Source organism: Anabrus simplex, chromosome 11 (genome assembly GCF_040414725.1).
Source record: "Anabrus simplex isolate iqAnaSimp1 chromosome 11, ASM4041472v1, whole genome shotgun sequence".
Classification (NCBI taxonomy): Eukaryota; Metazoa; Arthropoda; class Insecta; order Orthoptera; family Tettigoniidae; genus Anabrus; species Anabrus simplex.
In genome coordinates, this window is record NC_090275.1 from 12,825,347 (window position 1) to 12,840,515 (window position 15,169).

The window sequence follows — 15,169 nt, forward strand, 5'->3', positions numbered from 1 at the left end:
GAAAATCAATTTATTGAATAATTTAACAATTTCTTCAAGTTTTAACTTCCTTTTGTTGTAATGGGTATTCTTTATCTTATGGCAATCTGCAATGGCAGAAAGAATTTTGAATAAATGATACCCTGAATTAAGAGTTATGGACAATGTACATTCATATGTGTGATCATGTTCAAAATCAAAGGAACATCTTGAAGCCAGCGGTTGGGCTCTTTGTAATGAATCGCTAACAAAGCAGCCAAGGCACGTGCTATATACACACTATAACATAGCATGACTTAAAACCTTTAATATCATCTTAAGCACAAGTGGGCAGTGAGAGAGTGCAGGAAGAGTCGAGAGCAGCCGACTTCTAATAGCACAGTTCCATTATCTCAGCTGTTGACGCTACTCCAGGTCTGCTTGTTTCTTGTTTTTGTTGTTCACGTCTTGCTATGAAATACATAAGAGCTATGTACATGGGGGTTATGGTGTAATAAAACATAAAAATTAACGTTATTTAGGGCAGTGAACATAGTGTCCACAGAAATGTTCTGTCAAGTTTCCCTGACTTTCCATGACCTACTAATAAAAATTTCTCTGACTCACAAAAACTGAGCGGCAAGTTAATTCGCCGAACAGAATATTTTACAAGGAACAAAAAAAAGGAAATTCCAGCCTCCACCATGTCCATAGCTGGCCTAATTCTCTCTCCACTTCCTTTTTTTCAATTATTTATGGAAAAACCGTTACACTGATGGGCACTTCATATATATATATATATATACAAATTGTTTAAAAGGTAACGTGTAGACCTAACATACCTTATCTTATCATTTCCAAGGAACAAAGTACAACTAATTAATAGAGTAATCCAAATATGAAAATAAAAGTATTTTACCACAGCAATCTAATACTATTTCATGTGGATTTTAAGCACTCTTGAGATCAAAAGTAATTAACTTGTGTTTCTAATGAAGGCAGATATAATGAATTCCAATTAGTCTAGGTCGATATTCGAAACAGTTTTCAAGGTTGAAGACAAATCCGTCGTAGACACCATAGGTTTCTGACTTTGAAATCATCTGAGGAAAGGTTCAACATCTGGCAAAATACTTCTAAGAGCACTTAATTCTGCCTTAAATAGTGGATTCTTCATGGCTTCTCTAAGGTATTGAAGGTTTCTGTTGTTGTTGTTTGGTTTGTTTTTTTTTTTTTCTTCACTGTACTCTTTCACAGATTTGTCAATGTGATCATATATTTTAAGAGCTTAATCAACACAGCATCCATTTTAGTAGTGAACTTGTACAGAAATGCAGTGCTTGTTATGTCTGTATATTTAGCACATCGAGCAGGGCTATCTTTAAGAAGATTGTGCAGAGATCTGAAAAATTTCAAAAGGTCCCAGTCAACTTTGGAGATCTCAGTTTTCATGGCTCAATTCACTGTATGCAAACTGTAAATGCCTAGAAAAGATTTAACCTCGGGGTTTAGCACTTGCAAATGATTTTCACGTTTTTTAATAAAACTGAGGTTAACATTTGGCCCATCTATAGAGACTTTCAAAATATTTCCTAAAGGTAAGGAGAGTCCATCTAATAAGTGATCCGCAGTTGCCCTGCCTAAAAATACACTATTCCAATTCCTTGTTGTAACGCCTCTTCAGTGACGCCTAGGCTATTTATGACAGCTGTTGGCGGAGCTGCAGAGGATCAAACCAGCCTTCGGGCTGAATACCCAACATACATACATTACCCTTACACAAAACAAACCAACAACCCGCATATTTTCAACCGAGGAAAGGGCACGAAGATTGGAGCGTTTGAAGAAGTACTGGGAGGACCGCAAAGCCTGAACAATCCCTTCAAAGAGACCTGGACGATGGACTGACTAAAGTGATCCTATGCGCTCATAAAAAAAGAAGAAGATTCATCAAAACAAACAATGTAGTCAGAGCACTGTTTTAAGTCATTTTGCAAACTTTCTTTAAAATATGGGGCTAATCCATTATTTATAACATAGGAAGCCTTAGTTCGCCCATAGTAAAGTTTTGAGCAATTTTCCTGTCTGGGAACATTGTTTCGAATGCCGCGGAGGTTTCATCGAAAGGGTTGAGAAACATCTTTCCTGTGACAACCTGGAGAGCCTATATGGCTTCAGCCGATGTAACATCATCTTTCTTCACACTGCAAGTCCAACTCCTTTGACTTGTTCCTGGCACTGTTTGTTCCTTTGTAGCTGTGGATGTAGTGCTAACTACTGGCTGTGTATCTTTAAGTGGAGATGGAGTAGAGGTATTCTTTGCAAAGAAAGACATTGTTGGCTGGGAAGACTTAGCTTTTGTATATTTTATATGAGTAGGTCCTTTAGCATGAGAAGTGACTGCTTGTTTACCATATTACTAAGTTTGAATGATTTACAACATACTTCACAATACGTTGAAGTTGCATCATTTACCAATATGTCCAACCAACCACTCAGTTCGGGAAACACTTTACTGTCCGGCCAAAGTTTATTAAATGTACACTGCTTGTCATGAGTTTCAAGAAAGCATCCTAGAACTGAAATAAAAAAGAATAAAATAAAAATGGTTGAAAGAAATGACACTAGGGCACAACAAAAATTGTAGAATTGTTACGCACTTCTTGTGAAAAAGTACCCAAAAAGAAATGCTACAATAGCTAGGGTTACAACAGACTACAGCCTAAAAATATCCCCTCAAATCCATCATTGAGGAAGATTTCTCTGATTTTACAGATTTTTTGTCTATTTCCCTGACCAAAATATTTTTCCCTGACTTTCCAGAACGCGGACACAGTGACTAAGCTACCAGATTTGTAGACATGGTCCTCTTGTCCTAGATTAAAGAAGGTAACATGAACTTTTTGATACATAGGCTACAATATTTATCTGTTGAAAATGGAATAACCTATACATTAGTCAGGATTGTGATGGCAGATTACTCGAGCTGGGAATGTAGACAGGTACGGAACCTCGGTGCTGTAATTCAACAAGGTTAAGTTTATTGCTCCTCTGACGATCCGTGTTTAGAGTTCAACCAATTAGAGACAATTTCTAATGAAACAAAGTAATTACAGGATGGTAAAGTGTCATTTTCCATACTCTTTTGGATACGGGAAGAAGGCAATTACATCATGGTATGAAATAAAACGTATTTCCCATATCTTTAATGATTTAAGGGTTTTTTGACGTGAACTTTTTACGTTGTTCTCCTTGTATAACTTATATAAACATTCAAATCTTAAGAAACCATTAATAATAAGCATGGGGAATTGCCTCATACCAGCAAGAAACACTTGGTGGAAACTTTCAGGCTATTCTCAGATTTATAAAAAGGAAAAGCTCTTTTTCAACACTTTATTTGAGTTTCAACAAAAATCAATATAAACTCTTTTCAAAGAAAACTGGTCACAATTTCAGTTTTACAAATATAGAGCAAAGCGCTAGCATACAAAAATGAATGCACACTATTATATTTTTATAAACCTGCTCACACTACAAGGACTGCTTTACTCTCCATTGGAGTGGTATTATTTATCCAGAGCAGCTTAGGCATGCTCATCACAAAACAAGTATCTATGACTGCTTCCAGGCGAAGTCATTTACAGAAACATAACCCATCAGTGATAGGTACAACACCTCGTCTAGCCCAAAAAAGTAGACATGCATTTGCCAAGAAACAGACTGTACATCTGAGGAATTTACTTTTTTTTTTTAATTACACCCTCAGAACAATCACAAACTCAACTTTCACATTGATACATGCAGACAGCGCTAATTTAATCAAATCCATAAACCTCGAGGAAAGGCACCCCAGCATGAATCCTGATCAAAAATATACTGACCTACAACATTGCGGCAATCAGTGTTTGTACACTCAAAGATATCGGCCTAACACAAACTAAAGGAGAGCTACCAGGGGACCTCATTAGCCCTTTTGTTATTCAACACAGCTACGGGTGACATAGTCCAAGTCATACAACAGTCAACTACAAAGACAACTGTACATACTGTATATGTTCATGATATGGTCATTGGATCCACAGGTAATAATAAACTCACCATAAACCAGAAGAGTGTACAAATGGTTTTCAGAAATGTGGGGGGGACAGACCAGTCACATTCCTAATATTATTTAATCCTTTCCATTTTGTTGACAATTTACTGCTCGCAAAGGCATTAGGCCTACCTTCAAACTTCATTTAATTATAAAGTATTTCTAAGGAGAGGAAATCCAAAATAATCAAACAGAAACAAAATCACTCGGCATTATCTGCATAAACATGTGAATGGCTAAAACAATTACAGGTAAGTTACAGCATTGTCCCTAAGCTTGAAATACACAATTTAGGAAGGTGAATCTTATAAATCTTACCTCGTATTGTGTGTATGTTTCTGGCCACTGTTGAGCCAGCTGAACGACACCACTATTGACTGAAATTAATTCAATACGGTATGCTGCCTCTGTAGATCAGTGGTAGTACTAAGCTAGCTGGTTCAAATCAGGCAGAGGTAGTTCGATTTTTAAAGGACGGGAAGAAGTCAGCTGGTGACACGTTTGGTGTTTACCTCACAAAATTCAGCCATAGACACCCAAGAAAGATTCACTTTACTCTGCCATCTTGTAGGCCTAGACTAAAACAGAACAGGCAGCCAGAAGGCACATTATTATTGTCCACCTCCGTAGCGTAACGGTTAGTATACCGTGCTTGGGGGCCTGGGTTTGATTCCCATTACTGCCAGAAATTTAAGAATGGCATGAGGGCTGGTATGGGCTTGAAATTGGTACATGCGTGCCACAAAAGAGCTGCACCACCACGAGTTTACTTATTATTATTAATTCAATATGGTGTCACTCCCAGAATGCAATGCCAAGTAGGGAACAATAAAAACTCGTTAACAATTAGACCAATGGTCTGCCACAAAACAGTGGCAATCCCGTCAAGAAGCACCCCTCACATATTACAGCTAGTTCACACCAAAGTTAATAAACATTTATCAAACTTCTTCAACATTATGTCCACACCAGAAAAGTTGTTTGTGAGGTTGCGATGCTTAGGGTCAGGAAGAAGAAAATAGATGCCAGGTGTGGCAAAGAAAAATATTGGAAAGGTGTTTAGAATTAAGTTTGGAGAGAACATTCATGACAGAACTTTTAATTCATGATGCAGCAGGCTTTCAAAATTTTCTTGAGAATGCCCCCACATGACTTTCAGGTCTTGTTGACAGTAACTGGGTCTGAAATTGCAAGAAGTGATACAGATTATCGGAAAGCCAGCTCCACTAATGACAGGCTATTTCTTTTTATAGGTATAACTTTAAGATTCCTAGCAACTGGTGACTCTGACATTTCACTTATATATATTTGTCTCGAGTATCAAAGCAAACAATTTCAGTTATTGTGCCTGAAGTGTTTCAAGCTTTATACAACAATCTCAAGGGATTGGCCAAGGTATCTTCATTTAACCTAGTTACGATAGTAATACTTTGATGATACACAAGTGATAATGGAAGATCAAGTTATTCAGCGAGGAGCGAAGCTGGAAATGAAACTACATTAGAACAGGTAAAAGAATATACAGAATTACAAATACTGTATATTAGAACTTTTACTTGCGATTTGATAGTCAATTTTTAGAAGAAATAAGAAAACATCATGTTACGCGCTACAAATTTGTGTGCTTTAATTGCGTCCTTGAGCACGTGCAAACCGAAATTTAACAAGAACATAAAATGTTAATAAAAAGTTCTGTCTATCAACATGCTCGAAAAGTTAACGAACACGCTATTTTGTTCATTAACAGTCAAAAATATTCATGAACATTGTTGGTTAACACTGGAAAACATCTTGGTGTCGACGCACCTTTAGATAAATGGGTTTTGTCACTATCCAGGACATGCATTAACCAATGATGAGTGCTTCAGTAGTTAGTAACATTGTTTAAGTAAATGAGTAAGGCCATACAAGAGAGCATTGTTCTCTGAGGAGCAAGTTCAGGGACAATACCCACCGCTGCATGAAAAAATTAAAACAAACACATAATAACTAAATAGAAATAGGCATTTTCTGGCTCTGATCTCTTAAAACAGGTCATAAAGTACTAAACAGGCATTTAAGGGGACTTGTACGCGAACGCTGTAGAAAATGCTCCAATATTTGCTTACATTCAGGGTAAGCCTACTCCTGCTACTGAAGTTCTTTTTTTTTTTTTTTTTTTTTTTTTTTTTTTTTTTTTTTTTTTTGCTAGGGGCTTTACGTCGCACCGACACAGATAGGTCTTATGGCGACGATGGGATAGGAATGGCCTAGGAGTTGGAAGGAAGCGGCCGTGCCCTTAATTAAGGTACAGCCCCAGCATTTGCCTGGTGTGAAAATGGGAAAGCACGGAAAACCATCTTCAGGGCTGCCGACAGTGGGATTCGAACCCCTTATCTCCCGGATGCAAGCTCACAGCCGCGCGCCTCTACGCGCACGGCCAACTCGCCCGGTCTACTGAAGTTCAGAACGCAAAAGGTTATAATTGTTATGATAATTTCACTGTAACTTTATAAGTATTTTAAATGCATACAAGTTGTGCTTTCCCAAAAAATTACATTCACCGCGCCTTATGTAATGAGTTTTTGTAACATTCAATAAATGTTGTCACTTCATGATGGGTACATGTATTTCAGAAACTACTGAAGATAGAGAGATGAAATTTTGTACAGAACTCTTAGCCAGACCATTTTCAAGGTTCTAGATGAAATACTTTCCATATTTAGTTAGGACTAACCACTGACAATATTCAATATTTTCTTGTTTGTAAATATAAAAATTCACACTATAAAATTCTCACACACTAGATATGCAATAATAATCCACTTTTAAGACCAGATTATGAAAAAATTCACTCCATTTGCGAGAATCCATGAAATGACAAAATTTATTGAACGTTATAAAAACTCACAAGCAGTTTCCCGCTGGCTCCGCCTGCAATGTACAAAGTATGGTCTTGTTCGTTACTATCCTCACGGATGTATTTGCAAAGTTTCGAGTTAATGAAATAAAGCACATGATCTGCTGTGGTAATAGAATGTAATATTATGTCAACAAAACACTTGAAAATACATCACACAAAGAAATTGAATTAAATATTCCTTGGAACAACACTACGCGCTGAACTGTTAAAAAGTCCTTCAAAGATCTTCGTCATGGAGACAAATGTACCGGTACTCTTTTCTCAGAATCTACCGCTTTAAGTAGTTATTACCTCAAAAGAAAGCGCTTGATCCACTGAGTGTTTTTAGAAAAGAAAAAAAAAACTGCATACCTCAATTAGAACGAAAGATATGATTGCTTCAATGAGAAAAAAGTTTGAAGAACTGAGATATCAAACTGAATGTGCACTCATAACTTTCCTCAGAATCAACCAATTTGAACAGTTAAGAGCTGAAATGAAAGAGCTTGATCCACTGAGTGTTCTTAGGCCAAAATGAACTCCGTACCTCAATTAGAACCAAAGATATGATTGCTTCAAAGAGACAAAAAAAATTGAAAAAATCAAATAATTTGAGGAAGGCAAAAGTTAAGTGATTTATAGTACCCGATGACAAATCTGTGCATGACAACCTTTCAGTTAAAAAAAAAAAAAAAAAGGATATTAACTGGACAGAATGGCTGGACTGACTGACATTAGTTTCCATAAATTTTTACAGAAGATTAAATAAGGTATAACAAAAGTAATTTTTGGGAAAGCACAACTTGTATGGGTTTAAAATGCTTCTAAAGGTATAGTGAAATTATCATAACAATTATAACCTTGTGCATTCTAAAATTCAGTAGCAGGAGTACCATGAATGTATACAAATATTGGAGCATTGCCTATGATGTTCACAAACAAGTCACCTTAAGACATCACAAATCTGCTACTAAATGTGAACATATTTCATTAGTTTTAGTTTAGCACAAAATTTAAAAAAATAAATAAAAAAATAGGCATTTAGCCTAAAATCCAGAGTCTAGTTAAAGTTCAAGAGCCACAGTGGTCTAACATGGGACGTGGTACAATTTTTTTTTTTTTGGGGGGGGTTTTATTTGAAGCCATCTCTTTTTAGTTTTGACACAGTTAATTTATAAATGTAAGGTTCTTCAGTCTGCCAAAACTAATTTTGAATAAATAAATGTATGAACTATCTGAAAAAGAAACATATGATAACAGAATTATAGTCTACCTGAAAAAAAAAAAGAAATTAATTAATTAAAATTAGTATAATTCTGTTAACAGGTTTTCTTTTCCAGATAGTTTAAACATGTATTTAATCAAAATTAGTTTTGGAATACTGAAAACCTAACAGTTATAAAATAAACGCCACAAACTGGCAGCGGGTGACCAGTAAAGCTTACTGTACAGGAGACATACCTCTGCGAAATAATTTCCCGCCCCCAACATTATCAGCCAGAAAAATATATTATGAGAAACTTAAATTGTGAGAACATCTCTGCCCCAATAAGCATTGATTATATTTTATACATTAATAACTCTTTTGCATTCAAAGTCGAGTGACAATTTATTACTGTTTCAACAACGAATACCTACAATCAGCCATGACAATTTACAAAATCAACCAGTTGGGTTACACGACATTAAAGTGGAACTTCCTGTTTATTAGTCTTACGCTTGAGTTTCTTCTCAGCTTTCCTCTTTGCTTTTTCTTCCTCCTCATGCAACCGTCTTTTCTTACGTAGTAACCAGATTTCCTTCTTTCGCTCCAGTTTACTCTTCATCATGCTGCGATACAGGTTGCGATGCTTCTTTTGTATCATCTTTTCTCGAAGCTTGTATTCCTGTCTTTCTTGCTGGGTCTTCTCTCGGGGATCCTCGACTGCAATGGTTCCTGCAGTAACAGACATGAGTTTCTTCTTCTTTTGTTTGTCATCAAGTTCATCTTTTTCTTCTTTAGGAATCACTTCTACATCCTCCTCCTTTTCTTCTTCTTCTTCATCTTCCTCATTTGAATTTTCTCCAATCTCTTCATCTTCAACTGAACCCTCCGAATCCTCCTCAGCTTGCTCTTGCTGCTTCAGAGAAGGATCCTGCAATTCTCTCAGTTCTGGGGGTATGTACTGATCCTTCTTGCTCTCGTCAACAAACGGTGAAAGATGTGGCGGCAACACAACCCCAAGGAAATACTTCTCAACTGGAAGGAGTTCCCGTGCATTGACAGAGTCAAATACCCACTGAGGTTGAACATAATATCTAGACAAGTATTGAGTTTCAATGCTAGGCCTATCAACGATCTGATGTGTGATGCTTTCATCTGATTCATCAAATGTAGCACCTACAAATAACAACCTGTCCCAAGAAACCTCACCACCAAAGCAACGCAGGATAAACACCAGCGGTTCACGTGGAATTTCACGGTTCAAGAAAAATTTCAAACCTTTGAACAATGTTTTCAGTTTTCTTACTTTTTCAGCCTCTAATTTTGCTTCTTCCAACTTCTGGGGATCGCTTATTGAGGGAAAATGGTCCAACTGGGTGTCGTCTTCTTCTGCAGCAATACTTGCAGCACGAGCGAGTGGCACATTCAATGCAGCAATACGTTCAGCTACATACGATTCTTCGTCTACGAGTTCCTTAGAGTCGTCACCAGAGCTGATTTCAAACTTGGGGGGATACACAAGGCCGAGACTATGATAGAGACGAAAGTTTATGAAACCAAGCATGACAGTATAGAACTCAACGAACACAGACATCACACGGAAATCCACTTCTTCTTTGGACTGGGGCTCAAAGGAGAAGTGATGGGGTACAATCCAATTAACAGTCTGCCCTTTGATCTCTGCCTGGTAGTAATAACCTTTTATAGAGATAAACACTTTTCTTAGCATTTTGCCGGCAATAACTGCGTGCAAAAATTCTACTGTGAGCCGACGACATAAAATGGACTGATCTCGAGGTACATGCTTTATTGACGGGAATGTGGAAAACAAGAAGCAGAGAGTAAGACAATCATCCAAGTCGCGAATTGCGTCTATAAACGTTGGGTACCTTTCCTTCACAATATGATCTAGTTTCAGAGTTGGGTGATTATTAAGATATCGCTTCATGGCTTCGAAATCCCTCAATGCCCTTGCTCTTCCAACCTTTCTTTCAAATATTTTGAACTCCCGAATCTTCCATATCATAGGCTCATGCATCAAAAACTGAATGTCCTTCCTCTGGTACAGAGTTTTAATTGAAGTGTCACCTTTCTGCGCCCTTTTCCTATTCCTTGGTTCTCTGGGGTATATACCTTTCAATATGCAGAGTTTTCGAAAATCTCGCAGAGAGAGTTGCAGCAGTTTGAGAGCAGCATTCCTCGTAATATACTTGGATCCTTCACCTGACTCATACTTCTTCTTTCGCTTAGCCACCATTATTAATACTTAAGAAAAGTATAACACCACAACTCAACTTCAATTCACTCTACACGTGCAATCGACAAATCCGCAAATGTTTGGTTATGTTCGGTATGTTCCACGACTGTGTGCAAAGAATATGCAAGATGAAGACTACACAATTTCTGGCGAATCATCTACAAAAGCATTCGTCCAACAATATTGAATATTACTATTCGAAAACAAAGAACAGTTAATAAAAACGACCGCATTTAAGTTAGTTATTCTAAAATTGTTTAATATCTCACTATATTTCAAAATATATGTAAATCCATCACAATACAGCACAGGAGTATCTTCCAAGTAAGATAATCATATTTGTTTTCGTACCAAATCTACATGATATCTTCTAGTCCATGTTGGTATCCAAATTACCATGTTCGTTCATTCTTAGAATAGTTAAAAAATTACTTTAAACAAATTTTTTAATATGACTTTAACTGGCGTCAGTTGTAAGTAGTGATGGATCAAATGTTTTATCAACGAGTTTGTTGTTTTGTATATATTTTTTTCCTGATCCTACTTGCGTTGGCTGCAATGCATTGAACAAAAGCATCGAGATGGCCGATTTTGTAGTAGCGTCTACGAGTCCAACTCACGGCCGGTTGATCCTCACGTTTGCCGTTTCTGCTAATCTGATGGCTATCTACGAATTTCATTACGAACTACGAATTAAGACATATTGTAATTAGATTGGCTGTTTATGGCTTTCACTTTAAGCTTTGCAAAACCAAAACATTTCATGAACCTGAATTCGGATGCATGTGTAAATTGTGCGATCGTGAATGTGATAGATACCACGTCTTAACATGTCCTAATAGAGGGAAATCATTCGCTAAATTCTGTTCAGAAGAATGAGACCTATGTGGCTTGGAAATGTTAGAATTAATGTACTTACATGGCCATTTGGCTGCAATAAAACTATTATTATTATTATGATGGCTATCTTTTTATTTATACAGGAGTTATGATCACAACGAAGAGAAGATACAGAGTATGAAAATGCGTTGGAAATCTATATATCTATATGTTATATATAATAAGAGTTTTGTCTGTACATTGCTCAGAATTTGAAAATAATTATATTTCTGTACCGGTCATGTCCAACAGTTACAAGGAAATGCACTTTCTACTTTTCCGTAATTTCTGTCTGTCTGTCTATCTGTATGTACACGCATCACTAGAAAACGGCTAGAGAGAATGTAATGAAAATCGGTAAGCAAAGTCGGGGAATATGTCGCTACAATCTAAGCTATAAATAATGTTATTCACGCTGATAAAAATGGTAGTTTAGGGGAAAGCCTAAAATTTAATTTTCAAATATTTATATTATTAGTGGTCCTATCTTAATAAAAATTGGTATACGAAGTCGGAGAATAAGTCGCTACAATCTAGGCTCTAAATAATTTTATTCACGCTGAGTGAAATGGTAGTTTAGGGGAAGGCCTAAAATTTAATTCTCAAATATTTTTAATTTTAGTGGTCGTATCGATAAATACTACATAACCAAAGTTATATAGAATTACATTTCCGACCATTTATGTCTTATACATTTTTACCGTACCGGCTATGATAACATAGATATTCATGAACTAGCTGATGTACCCGTGCTTCGCTACGGGATTCTCAGAAAGACTAACTTTGTGGTTTTCCTAACTGAAATCAACATAGGTCATTACAAAAACGTAAGTATGAATGTAGCGATTAAAAGCAATGCTATCATATAAAATACTCGATCAAATGGAAAGCCGCACGTTTTATCACTTTTAACGAACAGTGCTGCTGATAGATTGCGGTGCCAATCTAATAGTCCAAAGTTCCAGAGCTGGGATGACCAGGTCGCAGATTGCCATGAACACTCATCTGCCAATATTCCGCTAAATATGCACACTGTTCATTCCAATCAGTGCCTCAGAGTAGGGATTGAATAGCCCGAATGCTATGATGATCCAGTGTGTTACGTACCAGTATTATCAGAAAATTTATAAACCAGGGGAATGGCATGCTAAAGAAGAACGTTATCTAACTCCCCAGTTACTTCCTATCAATATTCAGGCACGCTGTTACACTCTGTACGACTGGGCGAGTTGACCGTGTGGTTAACGGTGCGCAGCTGTGAGCTTGTATTCGAACCCCATTGTCGGCAGCGCTGAAGATGGTATTCCGTGGTTTCCCACTTTCACACCAGTCAAATGCTGGGCCTGTACCTTAGTTAAGGCCTAAGGCACTCCTAGCCCTTTCCTATCCCATCGTTGCCATAAAACCTATCTATGTCGGTGCGACGTAAATCAAATAAAAAATACTCTGTACGCAGCAGTAATCCTATTTACCGGAGATGATGGGCAACAGAAAACACAAAGCACATCACGACAAACAATGGTCAATGTAATGTTATTGTTGATCAATGTTATGAGCTTTCTATATTGTAGGCCTACACATTTAGTTTTCTTTCGACTATGTGATTTGTAAAATATTTTATACCGTAAACTGTAATTTCTTATTCTCCGACTTTACACACCGATTTTCATAAAATACTGTTTACCCATTTTCTCGTTACTCGGCGCTGATATGGACTTACTGTAGTAACAAAAATCCAAATTCATGAATATCTTTGTGATCATAGCCAGTACGGTAACAATGTATAAGACATGAATGATAGGAAATTTAATACTGTATAACCTTAGTTAAGTAGCATTCATGTATTACACCTCTAATAAGAAATATTTGAGAATTACATTTTAGGCCTTCCCCTAAACTACCATTTCACTAAGCGTGATAAAAATAATTTATAGCCTAGACTATAGTGACTTATTTCCTGACCTTGCATACCGATTTTCATCAAGATAGGACTACTAATAACAACAGTATTTGAGAATTAAATTTTAGGCCTTCCCCTAAACTACCATTTTTCTCAGCGTGAATTCAATTATTGACAGCCTAGATTGTAGCAATTTATTCCCCAACTTTTCATATCCATTTTCTTTAAAATACGACTACTAATAACATAAATAGTTGAGAATTGAATTTTAGACCTTCCCCTAAACTACCATTTCACTCAGCGTGAGTAAAATGTTTTATAGCCTAGATTGTAGAGGCTCATCCCCCGACTTCACATACCGATTTTCATTAGACCACTAATAACATAAATAGTTGAGAATTCAATTTTAGGCCTTCCCCTAAACTACCATTTCACTCAGCGTGAGTAAAATGATTTATAGCCTAGATTGTAGAGGCTCATCCCCTGACTGCACATACCGATTTTCATTAAATTCTCTTCAACCGTTTTCTCGTGATGCGTGTACATACATACAGACAGACAGACAGACAGAAATTACGGAAAAGTAAAAAGTGCATTTTCTTGTTACTATGGACATGACCGATGCAGAAATACCATTATTTTCAAATTCTGAGCAATGTACAGACAAACTCTTATTTTATATATATAGATCAGTATTTTTGTTGCTAAGTCCATATCGACACCGAGCCACGAGAAAATGGGTTAACAGAAATTCATGATAATCGGTATATAGAGCCGGGCAATAATAAACTAAACGCTAAGATATAAACAATTTTATTCGCACTGGATGAAATTGTAGTTTAGGGAAAGGCGCCCAAAATTTAATTTTTAAATACCTATATATTTGGTCCTATCGAAAAGTATTACATAACAAAATTCCCCCCCCCCCCCAGGCCTTATGGCACTACAGCCCTTGAAGGGCCTCGGCCTACCAAGCGACCGCTGCTCAACCCGAAGGCCTGCAGATTACGAGGTGTCGTGTGGTGAGCACGACGAATCCTCTCAGCCGTTATTATTGGATTTCTAGACCGGGGCCGCTGTCTCACCGTCAGATAGCTCCTCAATTCTAATTACGTTAGCTGAGTGGACCTCAAACCAGTCCTCAGGTCCAGGTAACAATCCCTGAACTGGCCGGGAATCGAACCAGGGGCCTGCGGGTAAGAGGCAGGCAGACTACCCCTACACCACGGGGCCGGCTAACAAACGTTACAGAGAATACAATTACCTATGATTTATGTTTTATTCAGTTTTACCGTACCGACTATGATAAGAGTGGTATTTCGGAGTCAGAAGAAAACTAAATGTGAAGGCCTACAATATCGAAAACGCGTAACATTGATCAACGATAATACCATTGTTTGCTGTGAAGTTATTTGTCTCTTATGCTGCCTCTCAACTCCGACAGATGGGATTACTGCCGCGTACCGAGTATAATAGCCTGGCTGAATATTGGCGGGAAATAGACTGAGAGTTAGAAAACTTTCTTCCTTAGCATGCCATTCCCTTGGTTCATAAGTTTTCTGATACTACTGATGCGTAACACACCGGTCCGTTATAGCATTTGAGCTATTCTAATAATAATAATAATAATAATGTTATTTGCTTTATGTCCCACTAACTACTTTTACGGTCTTCGGAGACGCCGAGGTGCCGGAATTTAGTCCCGCACGAGTTCTTTTACGTGCCAGTAAATCTACCGACACGAGGCTGTCGTATTTGAGCACCTTCAAATACCACCGGACTGAGCCAGGATCGAACCTGCCAAGTTGGTGTTAGAAGGCCAGCGCCTTAACCGTCTGAGCCACTCAGCCCGGCGAGCTATTCTTTTTTTGCTAGGGGCTTTACGTCGCACTGACACAGATAGGTCTTATGGCGACGAAGGGATAGGAAAGGCCTAGGAGTTGGAAGGAAGCGGCCGTGGCCTTAATTAAGGTATAGCCCCAGCATTTGCCTGG

General features: G+C 37.5%; 1 protein-coding gene across 1 annotated transcript; it reads right to left on the reverse strand.

Annotated features, from left to right (window-relative positions):
* Positions 1-3,340: 3,340 nt before the first annotated feature.
* Positions 3,341-10,494, reverse strand: LOC136883472 (pescadillo homolog). Its single transcript, XM_067155787.2, has one exon. It carries the CDS (start codon positions 10,394-10,396, stop codon positions 8,621-8,623), a length of 1,776 nt encoding a protein of 591 aa, XP_067011888.2. The 5' UTR covers positions 10,397-10,494; the 3' UTR covers positions 3,341-8,620.
* Between the last annotated feature and the right edge of the window lie 4,675 nt (positions 10,495-15,169).

What these genes read in the sequence shown, in the direction of transcription:
- LOC136883472 (XM_067155787.2), bottom strand. Translation starts at nt 10,396, where the DNA reads ATGGTGGCTAAGCGAAAGAAGAAGTATGAGTCAGGTGAAGGATCCAAG.